The sequence below is a fragment of the Dreissena polymorpha genome, chromosome 1 (assembly GCF_020536995.1).
Source record: "Dreissena polymorpha isolate Duluth1 chromosome 1, UMN_Dpol_1.0, whole genome shotgun sequence".
NCBI lineage: Eukaryota > Metazoa > Mollusca > Bivalvia > Myida > Dreissenidae > Dreissena > Dreissena polymorpha.
The window spans coordinates 141,253,572-141,281,359 of NC_068355.1; the positions used below are offsets into that span (position 1 = coordinate 141,253,572).

General features: G+C 34.4%; 1 protein-coding gene across 2 annotated transcripts; it reads right to left on the bottom strand.

Moving 5' to 3' along the window:
* Positions 1 to 1,545: 1,545 nt before the first annotated feature.
* On the bottom strand, positions 1,546 to 27,781 carry LOC127852996 (phosphatidylserine decarboxylase proenzyme, mitochondrial-like). Of its 2 annotated transcripts, XM_052387119.1 has the most exons (7): positions 27,715 to 27,781; positions 25,319 to 25,462; positions 22,953 to 23,074; positions 10,994 to 11,230; positions 8,829 to 9,102; positions 5,668 to 5,828; positions 1,546 to 2,223 (listed from the first exon to the last, which is right to left on the bottom strand). In XM_052387119.1, exons 2-7 carry the CDS (start codon positions 25,437 to 25,439, stop codon positions 2,002 to 2,004), a joined length of 1,137 nt encoding a protein of 378 aa, XP_052243079.1. In that variant the 5' UTR covers positions 25,440 to 25,462; positions 27,715 to 27,781; the 3' UTR covers positions 1,546 to 2,001. The 2 variants fall into 2 exon arrangements, with proteins under 2 accessions (XP_052243079.1, XP_052243070.1); XM_052387110.1 differs by lacking the exons at positions 22,953 to 23,074; positions 25,319 to 25,462; positions 27,715 to 27,781 and adding an exon at positions 15,467 to 16,208.
* Positions 27,782 to 27,788: the final 7 nt, after the last annotated feature.

Sequence of the window (27,788 nt, forward strand, 5' to 3'; positions counted from 1 at the left end):
GACTTGAAGTCACCCGGGGGTGACCAGGAGCCGATTCTTGTCACCCTAGGGTGACTTCAAGCGGATTCATGTCACCCTGAAGTGATTTCAAGCCGACAGGGTGACTAGAATCGGCTTAAAGTCACCCCAGGGTGACATGAATCGGCTACTAGTCACCCCAGGTTGACTTCAAGCCATTTTAGGTCGACAATGACCCAATGAGCAATATTATTGTGTTAACAAGTTTTTACTAAAGCCATATGAGGAAAAATGCCCCATCACCTGGCAGCAATGTTTTTGAAGCAACTGGAACCATTTTCTTACTCATCCAAGATATAATTGGGACAAATCTTCTGACCAAGTTTCATGAAATTCGAAATAAACCATTGTTTGTTTTTGGTGTTTTCACTTCATATACACTTATTAATTTTGTTAATGCAGCATCAACATACTAAAACAATATCCCGGAAAGAGAAAAATAATGCATTTGAATATCAACATTCGCATTCGCCAGCATGTATATCATGCATGTATGATGTGTATCTAAATTTAGTTTAAGTGCAGATTCATTCATACCACACAAAGACACAATTTTGCTTTACGGATCATTTTAATTTCCTGCAACAATATCTATTCATATGACACACAAACACTAACTCGGATCCTAATAAAAAGACAGTCCCGCTCGGCTTAGAGGACTGGGACAGTCATGTAAAATGATGAGTTGCTAATAATTGGTCAGTTACCACATTTTGAACGTACACTTCTTTCCAGCTCAATTTAACAGTGAAAAATGCCCATAATTTCACTTGAACAAGGTTTTACTATAGCAATTTAAGGAAAAATGCCCCTCTCCCTGGTGGCCATGTTTTTCAACCAACCATTTTCAAACTCGTCCAAGATATCATTTGGACAAATCTTCTGACCAAGTTTCATGAAGATCTGACAACTAGATGTGGCCTCTAGAGTGTTAACAAGGTTTTACTATAGCCATATCAGAAAAAAATGCCCGGCCTCCTGGCAGCCATGCTTTTCAAACCAACAAGAACCTGTTTTTTAACTCTTTCAAGATATCCATGGGGCAAATTTTCTGACCAAGTGTTAAGAATATCGTACAATAAATGTAACTCTAAAGTGTTAACAAGGTTTTACTGAAGCCGTATAAGGAAAAACTGCCCCACCACCTGGTGACAATTGTTTTCCAACCAAACAGAATCATTTTTTAACTTGTCCAAGATATCACTGGGACAAATCTTCTAACCAAATTTCATGACGATTGGACAATAAATGTTGCCTTTTGAGTGGTAACAAGACAAATGATGACGACGCATGATAGACGAAAGGGTGATCACAAAAGATTACTATTGATCACTTTGTGCTCAGGCACCGTGAGCTAAAAAGGCTCAACTTTGCGTTCTTGCCACAAATAGGAAGAGGTTATGCATGCATTTCATACTTGTAAATACCAAAGGTTTATATATATATGGCGACTTTAAAAAAAACTTGCATATAATACTAATTGATATAAGTAACCTACTGCAAAGAGGTATTGTTTGAAACAGAACAAATATTTTAAGATTTATTTCAGCATAGGTAACAGCATGATTCACATCAACTATACCAATAACCCTATCATATGGTATAGTATTTTCAGAGGTAACAAACAAAATTATCAAAAACAAAAATGTCACATTGACAAAAAAAATCAAAGTCTCTACAAATTATCAAAACATCGTCTGGAAAAGGAACTTCATTAAGTGAATTTAAATCATTTGTGTATGCTTGCCGCAATATTCTAATAATACAGTTGATTATGAAAATAATTCAGCTTATGTCTCAAAAAGAGGGAGTAGCGTTACAGTTTTAAACCTAACAACTTTTATGATTTACATGTGAAATGGAAGTTCATACTAACCTTAATTTAGTCTTATTTCTCAGTCTTCTCTTTATATGCAAATTTCTGTCTCAAATTATTACTTTATCTACTTCACTCATTTAAAATACTTAACACTGTTCTATATATTAAGATGAAATTTCTAAACTTCCTAATGGTTGACCAAACATAATTTTTTGGCCAGCATAAAGAGAAAATTTGAAGTTGGATGGGGCTTCAAATATCAGAACTATGGTTGATCCCATGTTGAATTCTCCAATCATGTCACCTTTGGTAATTAGCACATCATCAATACATTTGTCATAGTAAACTGTTGATGGATAGGCACGTCCTGTGTTAGTCGCCAAGTCCTAAAACATAAAAACAGGTTGGAAATTGTAAAATTCAACATACCTTTCAACAATAAAAAAAAATGTTTAAATTTATGTTGCTTTTTGTTTGAAAACTTAAACCAAAGCGCCAACAGTGTTGAAAGTCCATTTGCATGATACAGGGAAGTTTCTGCTAAAGTGAATGTTAAACGAAAAGTTAACTGAATGAAAATCTAAAAGGCTATCAAAAAGAAGGTTGTTTTTATAGAAAGAGTACACATAAATGAAACAAGAAGTGTTGAAATATTGCAAACAATCTGAAAATCATAAAAGTAGCTTGGTATTTTGCGAATAAATTACCGCATATAAATAAAATTTATGATTAAATAGAAGTTTATTTATGCGCTTGTTCTAATTAATGTTTTCATAACATCATTACTATTGACAAGACTTAACGACCTTTTCATTTGGAAGCTAAGGTCAAAGTTATATCTTTGTTTTTCTTGTTTTGTTACTATTCATTATACTGTTATGATCGCTTCATTTGTTGTGTTGTTTTTATATTAACCGACTCCATTACATACGCAAAATATAACATGCACAACATATTATGAAGCACAAGTTCTTAAGTTTTTAATCCTTATTCAATTATTTATTTTAAAAAATCAAATAAAAAAAAGCAGATTATTATCAAAATACTGTAATTTGACCCCCTCTCTTGCCTGCCAAAAATTGCTCACTAAATGGTTGCCATCACAAAGTTAAATTATATTACAGCCCTGAAAAAACTGGACAGTCTTACTGGAAGAAACACGACAATAATTTATCCGTTAAAAATATTTTTGGTTAGTAAACCCCATTAATAAATACATTGAAATAGTATGTTACCTCAAAATCAATTACCATGAGATTTACTTTGTAAAGAAAACACATAACTGAGTATGCAAACAAATGGCATAAAGTATAAGAACCATATTTCTTAGAAGTTATGGGAATGTTGGCATACATGAAACAAGTGGAACCACCATATTGCAATCCAAATCTTGTTCCCATCCATGGTTTTAAAGGTATTGTTATCAGATTTCTGTATCTTTTTTAATATCATTAGATATGATTGCTTTCCAAGAGATGTGTTTGTCAGAAACACAATGCCCCCTTCTGCGCCGCTTTGAAGCCATATATTTGACCTTTGACCTTGAAGGATGACCTTGACCTTTCACCACTCAAAATGTGCAGCTCCATGAGATACACATGCATGCCAACTATCAAGTTGCTATCTTCAATATTGCAAAAGTTATGACCAATGTTAAAGTTTTTCGGAATGACGGACAGACTTACGGACAGACTTACGGACTGACAGACAGACAGACAGACAGACAGACAGACAGACAGACAGACAGACAGACAGACAGACAGACAGACAGACAGACAGACAGACAGACAGACAGACAGACAGACAGATGGACTGACAGACAGGTCAACAAGAGCACCGCATAACTGATGCGGGTGCAGTTTTGAATGAAAGAGGTAACAGTGACCTTAAAATTTACCCTAGTGACCCAAAAATGGGTGTGGCGTATAGAACTCATCAAGGTGCAGCTACATATGAAGTTTCAAAGTTGTAGGTGGAAGCACTTTGATTTTAGAGCCAATGTTAAGGTTTTAGCACAATGCCTACGGCGGACGACACGACGAGCTGGCTATGACAATACCTAGGGTTTGAACAGCCGAGCTAAAAACGATATGCCAGCCTTCAGGGGCATAACAACTAATATTTTAATAGACTTTACTAATTTTTATAGCAAGAAAAAAGTCAAACAAAAAAAAACCCTGATGTCACTGGTATTCAAACCATTAGAAAAATTCACTAAAAATTGTTTTGTAAAAATTCTCAGAAGAAAAATTTCCAAACAAAAAGTTTTTAAGTGAAAACTTGTAAGAATGACAACATTCTATGTTAAATATCTATGTTGAAAGCACTATTTTTGCCTGGAGAAAATTTGCTTACATAATATCATTTTGGCAATGTTATTTTAAAGTTTCTTTTATGCATGGTCAATTTATAGAGCAAACAAGCCCTGTTATGATAATTAATTGCAGTTATTTGTCCCTTGCTACAGCACACACATGCATGGTAAAGTAACAGACCTGTCAAGTTCAAGGACAGACTAACAGGATATGAGATCCCAAAAAACACTGTTCCCACCTGCCTGTAGTGCTGGCATAAAAATAAAATCCAAAAAAAAAAGTACAAATCCTGGTGTTTCTCTATTCATGCATGGAAACCTACAAAAGCTACATCAGATTTTTTAAAAAATGGGCTGTTTGTAAAACATGCATGCCCCCCATATGGGCTGTCAGTTGTAGTGGTAGCCATTGTGTGAATACGTTTTTTGTCACTGTGACCTTGACCTTTGACAGGGGTGTCAATTGCCCAAATCTAAAATCCTGAAAATAAGCCTTACATGTGGGGGCCAGTGCCAAAAGAGGGTTAATAATTCAATTAATTATGTTAAATGTGTTAACAATATGTCAAATTAAAATAATTTGTGTTTAAAATGACATTTTGTGACAAAAATCTTTAAATACCAGAACAAAATTTCTCTAATTTATATCAATTTCAAAGCAGTTTTTGAGGGCCTAAATCCTGAATTCAGGAATAATCCTGAACTTTGACACCTCTGCTTTGACCTAGTGACCTGAAAATCAATAGGGGTCATCTGCCAGTCATGACCAATGTACCTATGTTGTTTCATGATCCTAGGCCTAATTATTCTTGGGTTATCATCAGGAAACCATTTTACCTGTTTCGATTCACTGTGACCTTAACCTTTGACCTAGTGACCTGAAAATGTATAGGGGTCATCTGCCAGTCATGATCAATGTACCTATGAAGTTTCATGATCCTAGGGGTAAGCATTTCTGAGTTATCATCTGGAAACCATTTTACTATTTCGAGTCACTGTGACCTTGACCTTTGACCTAGTGACCTGAAAATCAATAGGGGTTATCTGCCAGTCATGATCAATGTACCTATGAAGTTTCATGATCCTAGACGTTAGCATTCTTGAGTTATCATCCGGAAACCATTTTACTGTTTTGAGTCACTGTGACCTTGACCTTTGACCTAGTGACCTGAAAATCAATAGGGGTCATCTGCCAGTCATGATCAATGTACCTATGAAGTTTCATGATCTTAGGCCTAAGCATTCTTGAGTTATCATCCGGTAACCGGAAACCATTGTACTATTTCAGGTCACTGTGACCTTGACCTTTTACCTAGTGACCTGCAAATCAATAGGGATCATCTGCCAGTCATAATCAATGTACCTATGAAGTTTCATGATCCTAGGCCTAAGCGTTCTTGAGTTATCATCCGGAAACCATCTGGTGGACGGACCGACCGACATGTGCAAAACAATATACCCCCTTTTCTTCGAAGGGGGGCATAATGATATAAATACAGACACACAAATAACATACCTTGTCAAAATAGACTTTAATGGATCCCACATTTGTAGCACCAACTGCTGTGTAGGAAAAGAAGCCATGCTGCCAGGAACCAGTGTACACAACTCTCTCATTTAAGCTGAACAATCCCTCAATCCATCGAGCCACACCGGGATTGACACTCAGTAATTCACCTGCAAAACATTTGACAGACATTAGACTGGCTTATTTATAAGTGAGAGTAAAAGACTTCGCCATTTTTATATGCAAGTTTAATCAACACTTACCCGGTATTCATAATCTGGAACATAAAAAGACAGCTTTTTTTTCCTAATTGGGAAACAAGTGCCTGTTCCTTACAAATTGGGAACAAGACGGCATGAAAGGCCCAAAGTCACTCACCTGAATAACAAAGGAACTGACCTGTTCTGTGCAGCCCAAGATATCATCAGAACAAATGTCATGGCCAAGTGTCTTAATGATTGATCTATGAACGATATTGTAAGAGTGTAAACAAGGTTTTAGCAAAGCCATAGAAGGAAAAATGACGTGCCCACTTGCCGCCATGCTTTTCAACAGAACCGAATGATTTTCCAACTAATCCAAAATATAATTCCAAAAAGTGGCATGAACAAGTTCAATAAAGACTGAACTATAAATGTGACTTTTAGACAGTTTATAAGGTTTTACTATAGCCATATTTATAAGGAAAAATCATTAAATGCCCCGCCCCTAGTGGCGGCAGTGGCCATGTTTTTCATCAAAGGAGCCACTTTTGAAATCATCCAAGATATAATTAAGACAAATATTCTAACAAAAAGATCTGACAATAAAAGTGTTAAACAATGTTTTACTATAGCCATATAAGTAACAAGAGATCTGTTTGTCAGAAACACAATGCCCCCTACTGCGCCGCTTTGAAGTCATATATTTGACCTTGAAGGATAACCTTGACCTTTCACCACTTTGATCAATGTTTAAGTTTTCGAACAGACAGATAGATGGACGGACTGAGGGAAAGTTCAACTGCTATATGCCACCGTACTGGGGGCATAAAAATGCCCCACCCTCTGGTGGCCATGTTTTTCAACCCTCTGTTATCGAACTTATTCAAGGCATCATTAAAAAATCTTCAAACTAAGTTTCATGAAGATCAGACGATAAATGTGGCCTCGAGGGTATTAACAAAGATTTAACTAAAACCATATAAGGAAAATGCCCTACATGTATTTCAACCAACCAGTATTTTAGAACTCATTCAAGATATCATTGAGACGAATCTTCAGACCAAGTTTCATGAAGATCTGATAATAAATGTGGCCAATCATTGAAAACTATCAACCTATGCCATTTGACATGATCTCAAGTTGATTCCTCGTATAGTTTGCAAGATATGTCCCATCCAAAATTTATATGTTTTATTGTGAAACTATATTCTATTTTGGTTATTTTCATTAAAAACAAGGGCTGTTTGTAAAACATGCATGCCCCCCCATATGGGCTGTCAGTTGTAGTGGCAGCCATTGTGTGAATATGTTTTTTGGCACTGTGACCTTGACCTTTGACCTAGTGACCTGAAAATCAATAGGGGTCATCTGCTAGTAATGATCAATGATCATGATCAATGTACCTATGAAGTTTCATGATCCTAGGCATTATCGTTCTTGAGTTATCATCCGGAACCATTTTTCTTAGTTGAGTCACCGTGACCTTGACCTTTGACCTAGTGACCTGAAAATCAATAGGGGTCATCTGTGAGTCATGATCAATGTACCTATGAAGTTTCATGATCCTAGGCATAAGCAGTTCTTGAGTTATCATCCGGAAACCATTTTACTATATCGGGTCACCGTGACCTTGACCTTTGACATAGTGACCTGAAAATCAATAGGGGTCATCTGCAAGTCATGATCAATGTACCTATGAAGTTTCATGATCCTAGGCATAAGCGTTCTTGAGTAATCATCCGGAAACCATTTTACTATTTAGGGTCACTGTGACCTTGACCTAGTGACCTCAAAATCAATAGGGGTCATCTGCGAGTCATGATCAATGTACCTTTTTAGTTTCATGATCCTAGGCCTAAGTGTTTCTTGAGTTATCATCCGGAAACCATCTGATGGACGGACATACGGATGGACTGAGCAAAACAATATACCCCCTCTTCTTCGAAGGGCGGCATAAAAAAAATGACTATTCGATGGACATGTTAATTCATGGATTTCTGACTTTGGCACAAAATTTATATAGGTATTTGTGTTTGTCATCTTCAGATTGTTTCGTTATACTTGTCCGCAATGCATGTAAATCGCTGTGGACAGAAAGGATCACTTATGAGTAACTTCCCAGTAGTGGGCCCTGTTTTATTTATCTTTAATAAAGCCACATTAACTATTTCAATCAGTTGTTGATCACACATTGTTATCTTTTTATTGCTATTGTCTTCGATATGTTTAGCTGTTAAACCTAAAATCTCCCTGAAAAAGACAATACCATAAAGTGGGCAATACAGTTGTCAACAATTAAAGCTAATACTTTTTATAACAACTTCACAAAATCAACACTATTGATACGGTTTAACTGTATTAGCGTTTTACCAACAATTTCAAGTGTCAGTTTAGGGACATATGTGTTTTGGCCAAGGTATTGTAAAAAGTAACATTCTGACTACGCTACATCAAGCTAGATTTAGTAAAGATCAATATTTTGAACAAGTTTTATCAAGATTAGATAGGATGAAAAATGTGGCCTAATGTTTAAAGATGTAACAAGCTTTACGTTAACCATCCATGCACTGCAAACGGGACACCAGTCAGACATGCAGTGATCACAATAGCTCAGGTGAGCTAAATATTGATAGCAAAAAAAATGGGCCATCCCCCAGTGCCGCACAGCCTTGCCAATGTGCTTAAAAATATTCCAGGGGAAAGGCCTCCTAAATGCATACCATTTTGAGTGGGCATAATGAAGAAGCAGTTTGAAGAACACAAAATGCAGCAACCAATGGTAGAAGCAACCAACCAACCAACATTGTGACTCCAGTTGACATCCCAATTTTAAACTCAGTTTCATAGGTTTAATTTACTTAGATAATTATAACATTAAACACTGCAACATCACCTATGAGATAATTTCATCTCAGAAAAGAAGAATAATTGCCCTTTTTATATGCATTACCAAAAACACCCCAATACCTGGAAAATGTCGCCTGTGTTTCACTGTCCATGTGCTGGGTGAGTGGAAACGGTGGTAGTCACCAGGTGCCAGATAAATGATGCAGTGGAACAATTCATGGTCTGGCCGACTGTGGAGCTGCTTCTGAAAATCATCATCCAACAATGGCTTGCTTTCCTTCTCCCCACTTGGTCCCAAGAATCCCTGAATGGAGTAGTTGACACCCTTAACTTGCTCTACAATGCCCTCTTTCACGCATCCATAGTGAAGAATTGTTCCATCTGCTGGACTCGTCTGTAAACGTGGTTTTAATGCGCTTTATAATGCAAACTATATCTAGCATGTACATATTAAGTTCAAGTAAGATATCAACAGTAAGAATTATTTTGACATGAAAACTGTCAAAAATTTCCATCATATTGCATCAAGAAACAAAACTGAAGTTTGTGTACATCTGGACAAAAATTGTGTCCCTGAACACAGATAAGCGCATAAGTTAAGGGCCATCCCGCCCATCTTGTTTGTCAAGCTTAATTTATCACTGAAATGGGTATGTGGCATTTCAAAATAAAGTTGTCAATAGATTTCAAACATACTCTATGTAATGAAGCTACCCATGCTGATTTCCAGACAGCATTTACAAAGAGCCTGTCAAGCAAATCAAATTATGTTCCCTTCAAACTTATTACAGAATTTTTTGTATTCCCATTTCATAAATAAATGAAAAACAAGAGGGCATGATTACTTAACCATAAACAGTTAAGCTACACTTTTCATTAAAATTTAATCTGGTGACGCAGTTTTAAGATGCATCTGACCTGATCTAAACTTGGCCTAGATATTGCCAAGATAAACATTCTGACCGAGATATATTATGCAGGGCAACAGATACGGACCGTTCTATCATTTTCAAGATTTAAAGATTTGTATTTGTCAGATAACAATTTGAAACAAGAGCACCACATAACGGGTGCCACGCTCGGATGCGAAAGCTTGTCAGAATTTTTTTTAGAGGTCACAGTGACCTTGACCTTTGACCTAGTGACCCAAAATGGATGTGGCTTGTAGAACTCATCAAGGTGCATCTACATATGAAGTTTCAAAGTTGTAGGTGGAAGCACTCAAATTTTAGAGCCAATGTAAAGGTTTTAGCACAACGCTGGCTGACGTCAGACCACGAGCAGGCTATGACAATACCTCGGGTTTTCTCCAAAAACAGCCTCGCTAATAAAAAATCAAACGCATAAAAAACGCTCATGCAAATAGAAAAACGATTTTCAATTAAATTGTTTATTGTTGGAGTTCAAGAGTTGTGCCGTTTTCCTCCGTATCACTTTTGATTTCAATTAGTATATTGTGACCTTTAGTGGGGCTGTTAAATTTGTAGTTATAAGATTATTTTCAAGATTAAATCTTGTGACCTAGTTTCTACACGCAACTTAGCAGTGACCCAGATTTGTACTTGGCCTAATATTTCCAAACAAATACTGTCTTATGATCACTATGTCATAATTTTAAGTGGGAAAATAAGTGAATTTATTGAAAATTTAACTAAAAGTTGCTGTTTGACACTGCAGTCAGAGATTGGGTCCAAAAAGGCAGGGTTTGGACCTTGGGGCAGTAGGGTGTTGCGCCCTTTGGACAACAAATGACCTAGTTTTTTAACGCAAAGGACCCAGAGTTGAACAAAGCTTAGATAATGTCTTGTTAAACTATCTAACAAAGTTTCATCCAGTTTAGATACAAAAAATGTTAAATCTTTAAGAGTGGTTTCGAAAAAAACCACACACCACACGACACCTGACATAAGGCTGCTATTGTAATCACCCTTTGTACTAACTACTCAGGTGAACTTAAAACATTGAAATATGACTTTGTAGCCATACATGTAACATATCGTCTAGACAATGACAATTCTCAAAAACTTAAATTTTCAAAGTCCCCTGAGGATCCTAATGACAAAACTAAAATTGAAATTTGTGTCATTGTAGCCTGCACATCTCTTTTATAATGACAGTTTCCAAACACTTTCGTTGCTATATTTACATGTATTTGATGCAAAAAGGTCTATATACATATGTAAGCAAGACCAGAATTGTGCACAGAACACCCATTACAGAAATTAGAAGTCTCGCAAAGCTGACAAATATGTGTGAAGTGTAACAGAATTACTATAGATACATACAACTGGTGAATGCTGATCAACCTGCCGGACACCTGGCTTCAGCTCCCTTCTGAAAAACTCGCTAACACTGCAGTAGTGTTTTAGGTTTTCATCTAAGGCCTCCGATAGATTAACATGGAACATGCGGCAGTAAAGTCCAAGCAATGGCTGACGCAAAGCCACAGGCAGGTCCATAGTTGTCATCTTTCCCCAAAGACGGGACATCACCTTCAGTGGTAAAGCTCTGTATAGACCAACCTGAATAAAACAATTGACAACAATTTGTTATAGCTAGTATGGACCGAAATCTACTTAAGTGAACATGATGCTAAAACATTTACTTGAGTTGCTAAGCATTTTAACGAATTATTGGTGAACAAACAACTGTTACTGTTTTGTTGAATTCTCAAATGAACATAATAAAATGTGTTAGCCCAAACACACTTTCAAATTTTGATGTAAACTGGACGTTAACAAATTATAGCTTCATATAAACAGTGCTAATCAATTTCGTGTTGATCCTTGTCTTCATGAAAAGCGCGCACAAATTATGGAGCAAGCGTACACAGTCACATTATCTGCAGTGAAAGCATAGGTGTATTGATTTTTGCATAAAACAGCACACCTTAGAACCGTAATTTAGCCAAAGTTAGGTACGCATGTTCAGTAGAAATACCCCCGTCCTAAATAGATGTCTATTCTATTAAATCTTTAAATAGTAACATATGCCAAAAATTCATTTGATACTATAGAAAAATAATGAATGTTTGTGTTAATGAAATTCTTGAGCTCTTTAAACATCAATATTTACCAGTATTTCCTTTAAAACTGAACATAAGGGTTATAAAATCATAATACTAGACTAGAAGCGAAAAAAGAAGTAAGTATGAAGCAAAAGATGATCAGGCTGATACAGATACATGTATATAAGGGAATGCATTGAGTCGGGTTTTACGTATCTATGCATGAAAGGGTTAAACAATTACGAAAAAAATACATCGTTATCAAGTCTTTTTTTTAGCAGCTTATTCTGGAGTCACAATATACCAAATAATGTCATTTGACTGACTCTACACATGTAAAAAATTACCTAAGGGGGCAGCCAGGCCCTAAACCACCCTAAACTACACCAGGGCAATTTAAAGAAAACTTGTGTAGACACTGACATTATACGGTACATCCTAAGATCCAGAAAGTCTTTAGGGAATGTCAGTACCACCCATGACTTCTACAACCCTAGCCTACCATGAAAATCCCAGGACAAATGCTGAAAAAATATAAATGGCATTGCCAATTAGGCCAAAAGAAAAAATCGGTCCGTTTCTGGTCTACTTGGAAAAAAAACAGGGTCGGTACATAGGGAATTTATTTTTTATTTATTTTTTGGGGGGGGGGGGGGGGTGGCGGGGGTACTAAAATGGAAGGCTACTAGAGCTTTTAATAAGAAATACATGTATATATATGGTTTGTTTGCTTGATATAACATCCTTCTATCAGCGTTTTTTTTCCCACTTTTTGGGAAGATAGCCCATGGCTTTGGAATTGGGAATTTTATCGGCATTTTCATGAAATTGGGAAAATTAATTCATTAGCCTTTTTTTTTCACACGAAAAGTCCACTAATTTAGGAAATACTAAATTTGATATAACACTTTATAATCATTAAAATTAAAAGAACAAAGTCATAAAATACTTTGTTGAATGTAATTGAATTAAAATTGAGATAAAATACGCATAAGACACTTCTTTCCCCCCCCCAAAAAAAAAACAAAAAAAATTTTTGTTTTTGTTTTGGAAATTGGGAATTTTTTGCCACATTTTGGGAAAAAAGTATACTTTTGGGGATTGGGAACATAGCCGAATTTCGGCTATAAAATCGGGCCAAAAAAAAACCCCTGTCTATGAACGAAAAAAATAAATAAAAAATTAATAATAATTATTTTTTGGCGACCACAATAAAATGTTGAGGGTCTGCGCCAATTCAGGAGAACAAGGCCAGGCGACCGGAAACTGACCTATTTTTTTATTTGGCCTTAAATGCAATTTAAATACATTAATTCCCTTCATTGCAATCTTTATATCTACCTTTCAGGTTCATATGTCTAGATATAGCCAAGATAAAAAGTTAAAAACCATGAATGATGAAAGTTAAACGATATACATTGTTCGGTTCATGTATTCACCACAAGCAAAAGTTAAAAGGGGGGTGTACAAAAACAAGGAGATGGGTTAGTTGTTACTAATTAACCATTTAAAATAAAAAAGTGGTGATTTTTAGAGTATCTATAATTATTTTGTTGCATTTTTGGTTTCGGTTTTTATCAATCAATTTAATTTTCTTTGCAGTACGTTGGATGGAACCCAATTCTTCAATTTCTTGTAGGTCAATTACGCCATTTGATTATGCCCCCGAGTCTGAATACTCTTTAAGTGGGGAAACAGGTGGAAATACTTTGCAGAATTTCGGGCCTAAGCAGCAAATGTTTTTTAAAAAGAAACATGAAAAAAGTAAGTTTGGGTAGTACATGAGATGATGTCACAATGTGTACTTTGTACCTATCACACAATTCTTTCTTATAGTGTTCAGCACATAATTTGACCTTTAACAGATAGGATCCACCAAAGCTCTGCAAAATGTTGTAAGGACTTGCCCGACATGTTGTCCGATTAGGTTTAAAACTTTCCAAACACTTGGTCAATCTATCATACATGCACATTCGTTCATATGAACTTGACAAATATTTTGTCAGACTTTGTAGTACAGAGCCCACATCTTTCATCAGACATTTTATTTGTCTGACAGGCTTTGCAAACTACAGTACCAAAACATTTGAATATCCAGTTTTTCATTCAAAAGGCATGAAGGATAACCTAATAAAAGTGTACAGAGAAAAGACTCAAACATTGGTAGTTCTGGCTACCATAATTTGAATGTTGCTTTTTATCATACATGCCATACGTCCCGGATTGTCCGGGACAGTCCCGGACATGAAGAACTTGTCCCGCTGTCCCTGAAATCTGTCAAATGTCCTGGAATTTACAAAATCCATATATACATGTACCTTATCTTAGGCTTAACTGCAACTCGAATCTGTGTATATCTGCAGCGTCTCCATGACAATGCTACCCGAATAGGCAGACAACGCTACGTGTCAAAATCGATCAGGGGTCCTGTTATCATATCGATTGTCTCACGTTCGCGGTCAAACCGAAAAGGCGGCATTGTTTAATGTGGTTGTTAATTGACTTTAAAGGGATCTTTTCACGGTTTGGTAAATTGACAAAATTGAAAAAAAGTTGTTTCAGATTCGCAAATTTTCGTTTTAGTTATGATATTTGTGAGGAAACAGTATTACTGAACATTTACCATAGTCCAATATAGCCATTATATGTATCTTTTGACGATTTGAAAACCTAAAAATTATAAAGCGTTGCAACGCGAAACGATTGGATAATTTGGAGAGTTCTGTTGTTGTTTAAATTTACAAAACTACGAAGATTGCTTATATAAGGTATAAAATACGGAATAGCCGAGAGGGCTAATGCGTTTTTACTTCAGACTAACTCCAGGACTCCGGGGGTCACTGGTTCGAGCCCTGGTGCCGGCTACATTTTTTCCTTTTTTAAACTTTATTCTTGATTTTTTACTGGAGCTTTTAAGATCCAATGTTTACATTTATCAATATAAAGCATTTAATGACAAACTTCAAAATATGCCAAAATCTGTGAAAAGGCCCCTTTAATCTACTACGTCATTATTTCCAGCTGCGTAAGGGCAAAGGATAGTTGTTCACACATCTGAAGTCCAACATCGCCGAGTAAAAAATTAAAAGCAGTTAATGTTCGCACGTTTAACCGACAAAGAAGTTGTATTTGTTTTATTGTGATTGGTTGTATGTATTGTGAATAGATTTGAGTTGACGATCTAACGGTACTGTATTGTTGTATTTTTTATTATATATATGTTATAAATGAATAAAGGCGTATCAACAACTACGCGTTACACACCGGTCTTAATAACAATAACGCAGTGACGTCACCATCTATGTTTAGAACGCTTACACTGAAAACACGTGGCTTGTATCTAGTAACGGAAGTAGTAATGTTTAATTTGACGTTAATAGATCAAGTGTATTTCGGATAGGCTTTCGAACTTTTGCAATTAACGATGCAAAACAAAAAAACGTACCAAAATTTCATATGTCTATAAATATCGCTACATTTTATACATGTCCCGGAAAATCGGCAAAAGTCCCAGACAATTTAACTCAATGTCCCGGAATTGGTCTGAATAATTATGGCATGTATGTTTTTATGATTTTTGACTGGTGCGACCTGTAAAAGTGTACAGAGAAAACACTCGAAGTCAAAGCATTGGCAGCTGAGGCCATGATGGAATAGGTAGCCAAAGGCAAAACTTTAATGAAACATTATCTGAGCATAATCCGCAATATATGTTACTTACCAAAGAATTAATCAGAAATGAAATGCTTACTGTGGGATTTATCCTTCTTTTTCTAAATGAATGTTTCTTGAGAGATTTTCTTGAGCGGTTTAAGCCATTTCGTTGTCGTCCAGGTATTATCTCCAGAAGTTTTCTATGAAGCAGCAGAAGGTCCTTAAGCTTATGTAATGGTATGCCCCATCTCATGCCATAATAGATAATCTGTCGCGGTTTGATAACTCTGATCGCTCTCCATAATTTTCTGCTTGGTTCTTGGAGTAATTTTCGACTTACTGCTAGGGCAATGTTTCGACCATAACCCTTCGTCAAGAGAATAGCGATTATTAAAGTACTGTATAAAAGGTGTGGATTATATGCCACACTTTCCATCCATTCAGTATGGTCTTTAATTGCCTCGCCATTGACAAAATCTGACCAAATATATCCAAACATTACTTATGGTAGAAGTTAGCAACTGGTTTAAAGTCCAAAGATTCAGTGACAGATAGCCTAGAATGAGTGATGTTAATTTTCAAGTTTTATCACGTTTACAAACATGCACGTCGTAATCGGAATATATAAAAGTAAGTTAATGGTCATGTTCCTTCAGCTGGGAGACCGTTATCGATGTTGTTTAAATACTGTTGCGAATGAAGTCAATCGAGAGTGTTCTGAAGGGAATCTTCCATCTTCGGTTTATTTTGTCTCCTCCCAACTGCATTCGTTATACATCGACTATCTCCGGAATTCATCGACTTACTAGAAATCGTCAATACAAAGTGTAGAAATCGTCTGCTGATCCCCTCTCAATCGTGATACACCGACTATTTTCGGAATCCACTTAACATATCGTACGATATGCAATAAATCGTCTGCTGATCCAGAGTGTGTCTTCCGGTCTATTACAGTAGGTAAAAAACACTAACTTTTTTGTATTGTCTGGTTCCCAGCACACTTCGCAAAATGTATTGCTATTTCAATTAACATAAATCATTTTATTTGAATCCCCTTAGCAAGGCATGTTAAAGACACACACCTTGAAATGAAGTACATGTTAATCAATACATAAAGATGCAATTTAAAAGTGTGCAAAATTGTTATTAAATCTATAGCCTAGTTAGCAAGTAATTTATTACTGGTCATGTACGTAATTCCGGCCTGTACGTAAAAAATCGGCCACCTGTGTAAAATCATTTTCATGATCTTTACGCACATATTTTGTTTTCATTTAGAAAAATCAACATGAAAACCATCCCCACTCGCAATATTTTGCAAATGTAAGAACCATATCACCGTAAACTTTTGTGTTAAAATGTCACAAATATAGCAGGAAATATTTGGCTCATGGGGAAAGTGATGTCATCATATGTTGTAACAATTATAATCATATAAGAAACAAATATATTTGATAAAATTATTTTTATTTTATCTAATAAACTTTAATCAAAGTTTTACCAATTTATTGTACAAAAACTTATATTCAAAACATACAAATCAGGACCTAAATATAAATTTTTAATATATGAATTACCTCCCTTTATAAGAATATTGCTAGATTACATGTTTAAATATTATATATAAGCGTTTACTAATAATCAACACTGAAGTCAACTTTTCAAACAAAATGTGTTTACTTTTTTAGCTATGTTTGAAAAAATTTATTAAACACATTAAAAACAAATATTTTTTAATGAAATAGCAGTTTCCCCATTGTTTATATTTATTAAAATAGGTAGGGGGAGTAAATGGTATAATAATTTCGCATTTATTTTAAATTTCAAGTCAAAAATATTAATAGTATAAACATTGATTAATACTCTGAAATTGAGGACATTTGTCAAAAGATATTGCTTTGTAATTTTATCTGCAGATCAAACCGAAAAGTGGCCGATTTTTTAGGTACATTTAACCTACGAAAATGGATAGTTTACATGTCATCATTTTCTGTTCATTAAGTAACATTCACCGATCTAATTCTATTTAAATTTTCATGCTAGGTGAGTTTTGAACCCAGGATTATATATGTGAAGTTTAGTTTCAACCAGTTGCCTAACACTAAAGATTTTTCTTAAATAGTCCCAAAAGTGGCCGGAATTACGTACATGACCAGTATGTTTTTAAATTTTAAAACCGACAGTAGGATTTCAATACGTATACGTACATTTTGACAAACGCGATTATTTTTAAGTTTTAAATCGCAAAGATGACGGATTTCTACCTTGTAACCACCAGATATATTTTAATTGATTTAGATAAAATTAAATCTATAGCCTAGTTAGCAAATAATCTACTATTTTTCAAACCGTACTGCTTTTAAAACCGAAAGTAGGATTTCTAGACGTATACGTCCATTTCGACAAACACAATTATTTTTAAGTTTTAAAGCGCAAAAGAGACGGATTTCTACCTTGTAACCACCATATATATTCTTATTAAAATATATAAAATATGTTTCTTATTTATACTTAAATTTACTATGCCATGTTTTTCATTTTAATGTGTGTGGCTTTTAAATTATGATAGGAAGATTAAAAGGGTTTAAAAGCTACTAACATGCAAACATCTAGAAGTAACAAATGCAGATATTTGTTCATCTCTATTTAAGTGAAACTGATAAGGGAGTGTGGTTGAGATGGAAAACTGAGCCCAACTCATCTGAAGTACAAGTAAATGTTTTATAATATAGATGCCATTCTCAATCAAAACAATTACAAGCTATTTTAAAATCCTTATTTTTTAATCTGTACTTACTACCTTAATGTTGAAAAGCCCTTATCTATTTATCAAATTTAATGTTTATTGTTTAAAACGTCAAACATACATGAAGCTATTTTATTTTGAGGATTTCCAGTAATTATCAAAGTAAAATAAACCTAGTCAAAACCAAAGTAGTTGTTTTTGACAATGGGCCAAATTGATAACATCAAAGGCGGCTGCAGCAATCAGATTCTTTAGCCACACAATAAACACAATGTCAGAGGCCTCTGACAAACAAACATCAATTTGAATATTGACCTTTTGCACCTCACAATAACTGCCTTGTCAATACTTTTTTGACCACATAACAGAGTTAAACAAGGCTACTGTCAAGCAATATGGTCCCCTACCGGCTCCACCATTGTCAGAAATTCCACCATTTTCAGAAATATTTTTTTTGGTTGCCATAGCAACCACAATTTTTGACGTAGGAACAAAATGAAATGACGTGCATAATGTCCATATTGCCATCTATCCATGTTGCAAGTTTCATGAAAAAATATTGAGAACTTTAAAGATATCAGCAGGATCCAGAAAACCACCATTTTCAGCAGTATTTCTAGTCTATTTGTTGCCACAGCAACCAGAATTTTTGACGTAGGAACAAAATGAAACAACGTGCATAATGTCCATATTGCCATCTATCCATGCTTCAAGTTTCATGAAAAAATATTAAGAACTTTTAAACTTATCGCAGGAGCCAGAAAAGTGTGACAGACAGACTCCACAGACAGACAGACACACATACAGACAGACACACAGACAGACAGACACACAGAGTGCAAACCATAAGTCCCCTCCGGTGAAACGGGTAGGGGACAAAAATGACTTTCGTTGAGAAACATACTGGCTGCTGGAAGTACAGCTGTGTCAATGTCTAATACAGGTGCAATGACTGATTTTCATCATGGGGAATCTACAATTGTCACTATGCAAGGTGAACCCTAAAGCCTATTGACACTCCACTGGTCATTGTACCCTAAGGTACTACTTAAATGTACCCCAGGTACAAAAAATATACCACAACATACCAGCAAATTCTAATGGTAAATTGGTTGTTGTCGGCTTTTTTCATATCAATTATGTTCATAAAATTATTTATGTCAATATTTTGTAAAATGGGCTCTATATTATCGAACCTCATACTCGAAAAAAGAATGTTGGGGCAGATTTTGATTTGTATTCCGTAGCACCTTTTATGATTTCAGATTTTGGCAGGAATAAAATAAATCTCAGGCAGTCTTAATTGGCCTGGTACGTTTGAGTATATTTTTGTTTCAGGGGTACATTTTTGTATACTTAAAAGAGTACCCAATGTACATTTAAGTAATTCCCGAGCCTTCAATGATCAATGGAGCCCCATCAACCACTGCATCAGGTCAATATGGTCAATCTAAAATTCCTCACCAAGTTTCCAATAGATAAGTCATAAATGTGGCTTCTTTTTTTCAAACATTTACTTGGCAACCTTGTTTTTGGATAAAATATTATCAAGATAAGCACTATGACCAAATTGAGATTTAAATATGGTGTCTTAAGTGGTAACAAGGTTTTTGAAAGATTTGACTTGGTGACATTGTTTTTGGAAACACATACCTGATCTAGAAATAAATGCTACCTTGATACGGTCAAGATAAACTTCCTCGCCAAGTTTGATACAGATTGAGTCATGCATATGGCTTTTAGAGTGGTTAAAACGTTTTTCTAAGATTTAACATGATGACCTTTGCTTGGAGGCATCAACCAGAGTATCACTTTGCATACATAATGTCAAGATATACATTCTGATCTAGTTCATCAAGACTACATTTGGACTCTTGAGTTTTTCAAGATTTTTCAAGTTAAAGATTTTTGCCAAGTTTGATGAAGATTTCTTCTACAGAGGTGACACATTTTTTCTAGATTCTGCATGGTGACTTAATTTTGGACAGACATGATTCAGATCTCAGATATTGTTAACGAAAACAATCTGACCCAGTTGAATCAAGATTGTACGATAAATTTTGCCTCTAGAGTGGTAAAAGAGTGAGTCTAGATTCTAAAATTTCACAACAGACAACACAAGAAGATCGACAGTGAACATCGGAGTACCACAATAGCTCACCATGAGCACTTTCAACAGTTGATAAAAGTACATGTATTATTAACTAAAACAAATTAAATTAAGTATCATGTATGTGAGCTCAACTGTTTTGATGAAAGATTAACAAATTAATTTCATATTCTATGTGATGAGAAATGGAAACAAGAGCACCGCCTTTCGGATGCAGACTGCTAATCTATTTTTCTTTTCAAAGGTGAAGGGACCTATCTCAATTTCAATCACAAAAGAGGGAGGGGTGGAGTGGAGAGGGTGTATAGTGTGGGGGTGTGGTTTGTCATTTATTACATTAATTTCCAAAAATGAAAAAAAATGGGAAAAAAACGTTAACTTTTTTTATTTTGTTTTATGGGGGGGGGGTTTGGGCGGGGTATTAGTATGAGGGTGTGGTGGTCATTAATTGATGATCTTTAAGGAAAAAAAAATTGGGGGAGATTCGGGGTGGGGGGGGAGGCGTGGGGGATGGTTTGGATGGAGTCTATTGTGGTTTGTCAGGTAAGTGTTGTTTTGTCAAAAGTATCAATAAAATCTAATCATAAATAAAGAAGTTATGGCAATTTTAGCAAAATTTAATAATTTGACCTTGAAAGGTCAAGGTAAAATTCAACTTGCCAGGTACAGTTCCCTCATTTTAGCATGAAAGTATTTTAAGTTTGAAAGCAATAGCCTTGATACTTTAGAAGTAAAGTGGATCTAAACACAAAATTGAACCATATATTGAAAGTTACTAAGTCAAAAAAGGGCCATAAGTCCGTAAAAATGACAACCAGAATTATGCAACTTGTCCTTTACTGTCCCCTTATGATAGTTTGCGAGTGTTCCAAGTATGAAAGCAATTTCTATGATACTTTAGGGGTAAAGTATAAAAAGGGCACAGAATTCTGTCGAAATGCCAGTCAGAGTTACATAACTTTGCCTGCACAGTCCTCTTATGATAGTTAGTAAGTGTTGCAAGTATGAAAGCAATAGCTTTGATACTTAAGGAATAAAATGGACCTAAACACAAAACTTAACCAAAATTTTCTATTTTCTAAGTATAAAAAGGGCACATAATTCTGTCAAAATGCACGCCAGAGTTATCTTACTTTGCCTGACCAGTCCCCTCATGATAGTAGGTAAGTGTACCAAGTTTGAATGCAATAGCATGGATACTTTATGAGAAAAGTGGACCTAAACGCAAAACTTAACTGGACGCCGACGCTGACGCAGACGCCAAGGTGATGACAATAGCTCATAATTTTTTTTTTCAAAAAATAGATGAGCTAAAAATGTTCACTCTATTCCTATGTTAATACATCATACAGCCGTCTCTTATTCTGCTGCAAAATATAGAAACAATTGTCAAATAACTATATCAGTTTTTTAAATGTTATGTTGGTACCCATCAAGGGGACAAGACCAGCTTTACCATATTTTCTCTATTTATTGATGAATTATCAGCTTGTGGGTCTGGAGTTTTCAAATGAAATACTTGATATTTTATGCCCCATGTTTGCTGGCGATATTGTTAGCTGTGCGTAAACGGCCTTTAAACATCAACAACAGTTAAACATAGTTGATCAATTTTGCATTTATACAGGCATAAAGATTAACTTAGATAAAACTGAAAGAAATTTATTACGAGCCCTAAACATATCCTGGCACGAAAATACATACCACTTTTTGATACATTTTATATGTAAGATGATGTGGTCCCAACTACAAACATTTGTAATATTTTGTGAAAAATTATTTTGAGCAAAAGGCCTTTATGTACTTAATAAACTGAGTTGAGTTGAATTTCAACACACAGCATAGACAAAAACTCACCGTTACAAATTTGGCTACATCTTGAGGACGTTAGCTTGGGTCAAAGTTTTTGTGTTTGGACACCTCCAATGGAACATTTACAATAAATTTGGTTTATTTACAGCAAGTGTTTTAAAAGGGTGAAGATGGTTTAAAAGAACTGTTGACAACAGAAAACAGACGGTGACCAACAAGATTAGCTTGATTTTAGCTGAGCTACAACTACACTTTTTAACCCTTTGCATGCTGGGAAATTTGTCGTCTGCTAAAATGTCTTCTGCTGAATTTCTAAAATTAGCATTTTCTTCGATTTTTTTTCAAAGAAAACTATCAGAATAGCAAACAGTTTGGATCCTGATGAGACGCCACGTTCTGTGGCGTCTCATCTGGATCCTAACTGTTTGCAAAGGCCTTCAAAATTCGGTTCCAGCACTGAAAGGGTTAAGTATCTTTCCTCGGGAAATCTTTGATTGCATTGTACAAAATGTAATTTAGGTATCAAAAAAGTCTTCATAACTGAAGTTTGTTTAAACACCATTCTTTAATATTTGGATATTTAAAAATCAGACAACCTTTGCTATTTACAATTCAGACAATAAACCTTATAAACTTTCTTGGATATGTTTATAATGTCACAAAGCACCAATACCCTTGCCACAATCTTGAAGTACCGGTATCAAAGATAAAATTTTATCATAACCAATATTTTATTATTTCAAATGTTTATAAATATTTCAAAGGGTTTACAACCACCTCATAAAAGTAATATGACATTTATACTAATTACGACTAAGAAGAAATTAATAAATGACAAATCAGTTCACACCAAGTAAGCAGAAGTTTACGATTTTCAGATATATAGAAAATTGTATAGAAAGTGTTGAATCTTACCTGTGTATTGTATATGCTGGAAGATTCGATTGGATTTGCACACAAAAACCATGCAAATGGTCCACCAACCATAAACACGCCAGCTACAATCTCCCACTTCTTACTGCGCTCTCCAATGTAACCTGAACAATAAATTTAAAGAAAACATAACGCAATATTTTTATATTATATTATATCACAGATAAATGGGATACCGTGAGCCACAGTTTAAATGCATGTCATTTGTGGTTTCTGCTATGGCCAAGATGGGTGCAGCCTTAAAATTAATTTTTTCTGTCAAACAAATCTGGATAATAAATGGAATATCAACACTTACATATCTGATTAATGTTAAAGTTTTTAAAGTTCGTAAAATTCATTTCCCGCTAGAGATTTTTGTTTAAGCTTAAAAGCAATTTTAAAATAAAAGATATTAATAAAAAACACTAATGTTTAAGACTAAACCTTTTAATAACAAAAGTTTTCCTCTACATGAAATCTTACTGAGTATCACATACTTTATTTAGGCTTTAGATTTTACATTACCTTAAAAATGATACTTAAATAAATGAATAACGGACAGACAGACAAACAGACAGACAGTGCAATCACTATAAGCCCTCCTTTGAGGGCATTAAAACAATAATAAAGTTAAAGAAAGAAAAAAAGTAACCCTCAACTTCGCTCGAACCACTGACCCCTGGAGTAAAAGTCTAACGTTTAGACCACTCGCCCATCAGTGCTCATACAATGAGTGATGTATTTTATACTTTATATACCGGTAAGCAATCCTCAGAGTGTCACAAAATATGACAACAACAGAACTCACCAAATAATGAAATCGTTTCGCCTTTATTATTTTCAAGTTTTTAAATCGTCAAAAGATGCATATTATGGATATTTTAGAGCATGGTAAATGTTCAGCATTACAAATATAATAAATACAACAAAAAATTTAAAATCTGAAACAATTTTTTTTAATTTTGTCAATTAACCGAAATGTGAAAAAGTCCCTATAAGCTGTATACGCCGCTGTGAAGATTTTTGGGATTGAATAGGGAATCAATTACTAATACACTGAAAGTAGAACCCTTTAAGCCTGTGAAGCATGCTTTTGCCAAACATTGATAGGGGTTCATTTATGCAATTATGACTGCTCCAGCGAAAAATTCTTTCTGCAGATACTTGGGCTTCATAACATCAATGACCAAACCAAACTCACTCCGCAAAAAAATACAAATTACACTGTTCACAAGGGGATTAATATCAAAAGATGTTTTACACGTTTATTATCATATTTTCCCCTAAAATTTTGACATTGAAATACAAAACAACATAGAAAACACTTAAATGTTGCACTAAAACACAAACACATTATTCAGGAAAATCTAAATTTGATTTGAACTATTATATTTATTCAAAATGTTTGAAGTAATTACTAAAACTTTGCATTTCAACTGGCAGAACAATGGTATTTTGTAAAATATAACTTGAGGGTATTGCAAGATTTTATTTTTTAAATAGTGTGGTGACTTATTTTTGTGTTTTGTTTCATGAAGTATGTTTTTAAGCTTTTACAAAACTACATTTTTAAGAACTCTGTTTTAAATCTTCAAATTTGCAGCCTAAATAGGATGAGTATTTGGGGTTAATGGATTGTACAGAATTTATAAAAACATCATTTCTAAATACAAATGTCATGTTATGCATTCGATTTAAAATGTTGATTTTATTCAATAACAATTTGTGTACTATAAATCTTAAAAACTGTAAATGTACCTGTTACAGCTGTGATCGGTGATGATAATTAGTTTTGACATATGTAAAATTATGATGTTTTAATGCAGAACTACATGTCGCATAATTGCAAATAAAATAAAAACAAGGCCATTGACCATATGTTTTTATTTAATTGTTCACATAGTATTTGTATGTTTTATTAGCAGACAAATTGAATTGTTCACATAGTATTTGTATGTTTTATTAGCAGACAAATTGTCAATAGTCAAAAATATCTATTGCTTTTTTTTACCCAAACTGCACATCTCAAGTACTTCTTAAGTGATGGCAGGATCCAGATTTTTCAAACGTTTTCACTTATTTCTCAAACCATAACAACCAAAATTTGTGTATGACAAATAGCCCATAGGGCTCTCTTTCTATATATCAAGTCTTATCAACAATGCTTGTGTACAATTTTGAATTAACAATCTAATTTGAACAGTTAAGTCCACTAAATTTAACAGCCATCGGCTATGGGATACGTTTGATTTAACACTTAATTGGCACAACATTAAAATCATTCAATGTTTATTCAATTTCATACAAAGGATCAGACAGAATCAATGCAGCAGATAGAAGCATAGTCATATGCTATGTATACATACCAATCTTTTCAGACTTCTTCCACAAGAAACGAATCTGCAGGTGTGCAGCTTTTTTCTGGGTAGGACATTTGAAGAATCTTGGTATACACCATCCATGGGAACACAGTCTTTGGAACAGCATTGTGCCAATTCAAAGTAATTTGCCTATAATATTAATAACAGTATAACAAACATTTTTGAAACAATCAAACATGAGATTACTAATTTTTAACAAAACATATCAACAAGAGCAGTTTGAGGACAACATTCTTCTGCTTGTCAAAATATTCTGAAACAGCCTTTTATCAACATGTGTTGCATTTTCACGCCACTTTTCTGTTGACATATATATTTTTCATTCGATAAAAGATGACATTTAAACAATCACACTATAATCAATACCAGTTGAGCTATTTATTTATGAAGTGTGTTCATAGGAATTATCTCAATGAAATAAACAGTTCAAAATATGGTTAAAGTATCAGTAACCTTGACTTCAGGGACTTCATATGCATTCCCAAATAGCTTAAGGTTACACTATGTTTGTTTGAACTTCCATTAAAATATTGTAAATCATTTGCAAGGTTTCAGTGGAAAGCATTTTTTCTTTTTAATTATATTAAATATACTTAAAAATTAAACAAATACACACATATGCAAAAAGTGTCATAATAAAAGAGGAATATTTATTAAAGTTCAATTAAAATCCCAGGTTTTTTTAATCGTAAGTTACCCTGCTATAATTAACAAACATATGCAATACCACTGTAGGTGCTGATATAAGGTATCCGATAATTAAGTATAATTTCATTTTATTATCCCAACTTGTTTTAAATCTTGAGCACAGTCATGTTTCTGTTTTGACGTCACCTGGAGGATGTCATGTTATCAGTCTATATCTGTGCTCTTGAGTAATGCTTGTTATGTTATTATAATGACAGGCAATAATAAGGCCCATTTAGAGCTTTGGTCATATGTCAAAAACAAGGTCACTGTGTCAAATCTTAAAAGTCAGCTGACATATCATTAGAACATTTTTTTATCAAATGTTATGTTGATTTTGAAAAAAAAAAAAATTGAAAAAAAATGCAACTATAAGATTCAACTCTGACTCTAACTATAACTGCCCTAACCATGGTAGCAATGCTTTTAAAACAATTCAAGGAAACATTTTGAAACTTGGCCCAGATATTATTGGGACAAAAATCTGAGCGAATTCATAAGTAGTAGACACAATTTGTGATGTTTAAAATTTTCACAAGGTTTCACTATAGCTATATATGAAAAACTGCCCCAACCCCTGGATGTATTGATTTTCAACAAATCGGAACCATTTTCAAACTCTGCCTTAATATAGTTCAAACAAGGCTATTGTCAAGCAATATGTACCCCTACCGGCTCTACCATTGTCAGAAATTCCACCATTTTCAGATTATTTTTTTTGGTTGCCAAAGCAACCACAATTTTTGACGTAGGAACAAATGAAATGACGCGCATAATGTCCATATTGCCATCTATTCATGTTGCAAGTTTCATGAAAAAATATTAAGAACTTTTAAAGTTATCGCAGGATCCAGAAAAGTGTGACGGACAGACAGACTGACTGACACACAGAGCGCAAAACATGAAACCGGTAGGGGACAACAATGCTCAAAGCAAGTCTCATAATTAGTATTACAAGAAATGAGAAATATCTTATAAAAGATATTTGGCATATATTTTGATTTTTAAAATAAAGATTAAACTTTCACATTTTGAGATACATGTAATTAAATTAAAAGCAGAGTTTATTTTAGTCTTTAATGAGTCTTTTTCCAGTTGTATGTTTATTATTCACTGCATTACATGTTTGTTATTAATTGTATTGCATATAAATTTATACCGGTACACATTTTAGTTATTGTCTATACAGTTTATTTATCATTGCAGACTTCATATCACATTTTCTATGAATGTTTGTATTAACATATTCTGGCATTTTCCTTGCCATAATATATAAGAAACATCATTTGAAAACACTGCAATTTTAATACTGTAATGACTAATGTTATGAACTTTTGATGCAATATCTGTTAATGTATTTATTATTAACATGGACATGAGCATTCTCTTTTTTCAAACAAGTCAGTCCTAATAATTGAAGATGGGCTTCAACAATATGCTCCTTTACAAATATGGTTTTCACAGCTGTAACTTTAGTTACATATTGTCAGGGTTGGAGGTGTGGATTGTCTGCAATCAGAGCCGATTTTCAAGGTGATGTTTGTCATACAATTATTTATCATACTTATGATAGTAGTGCTAAATTTCTCCAATAACCACAATTTAGGACAGTATATAATACATAACTGCTTAAAATAGTTAACAATTTATTTTGTCTGAATTCGACAGTTCATTTTATACAAATATACAATTACTTTACGAGTTCTTGTTGTTTATATTGATGAAAAGGTGTTGTTGTTGTTGTTGTTTGTGTTGTTGTTGTTGTTGT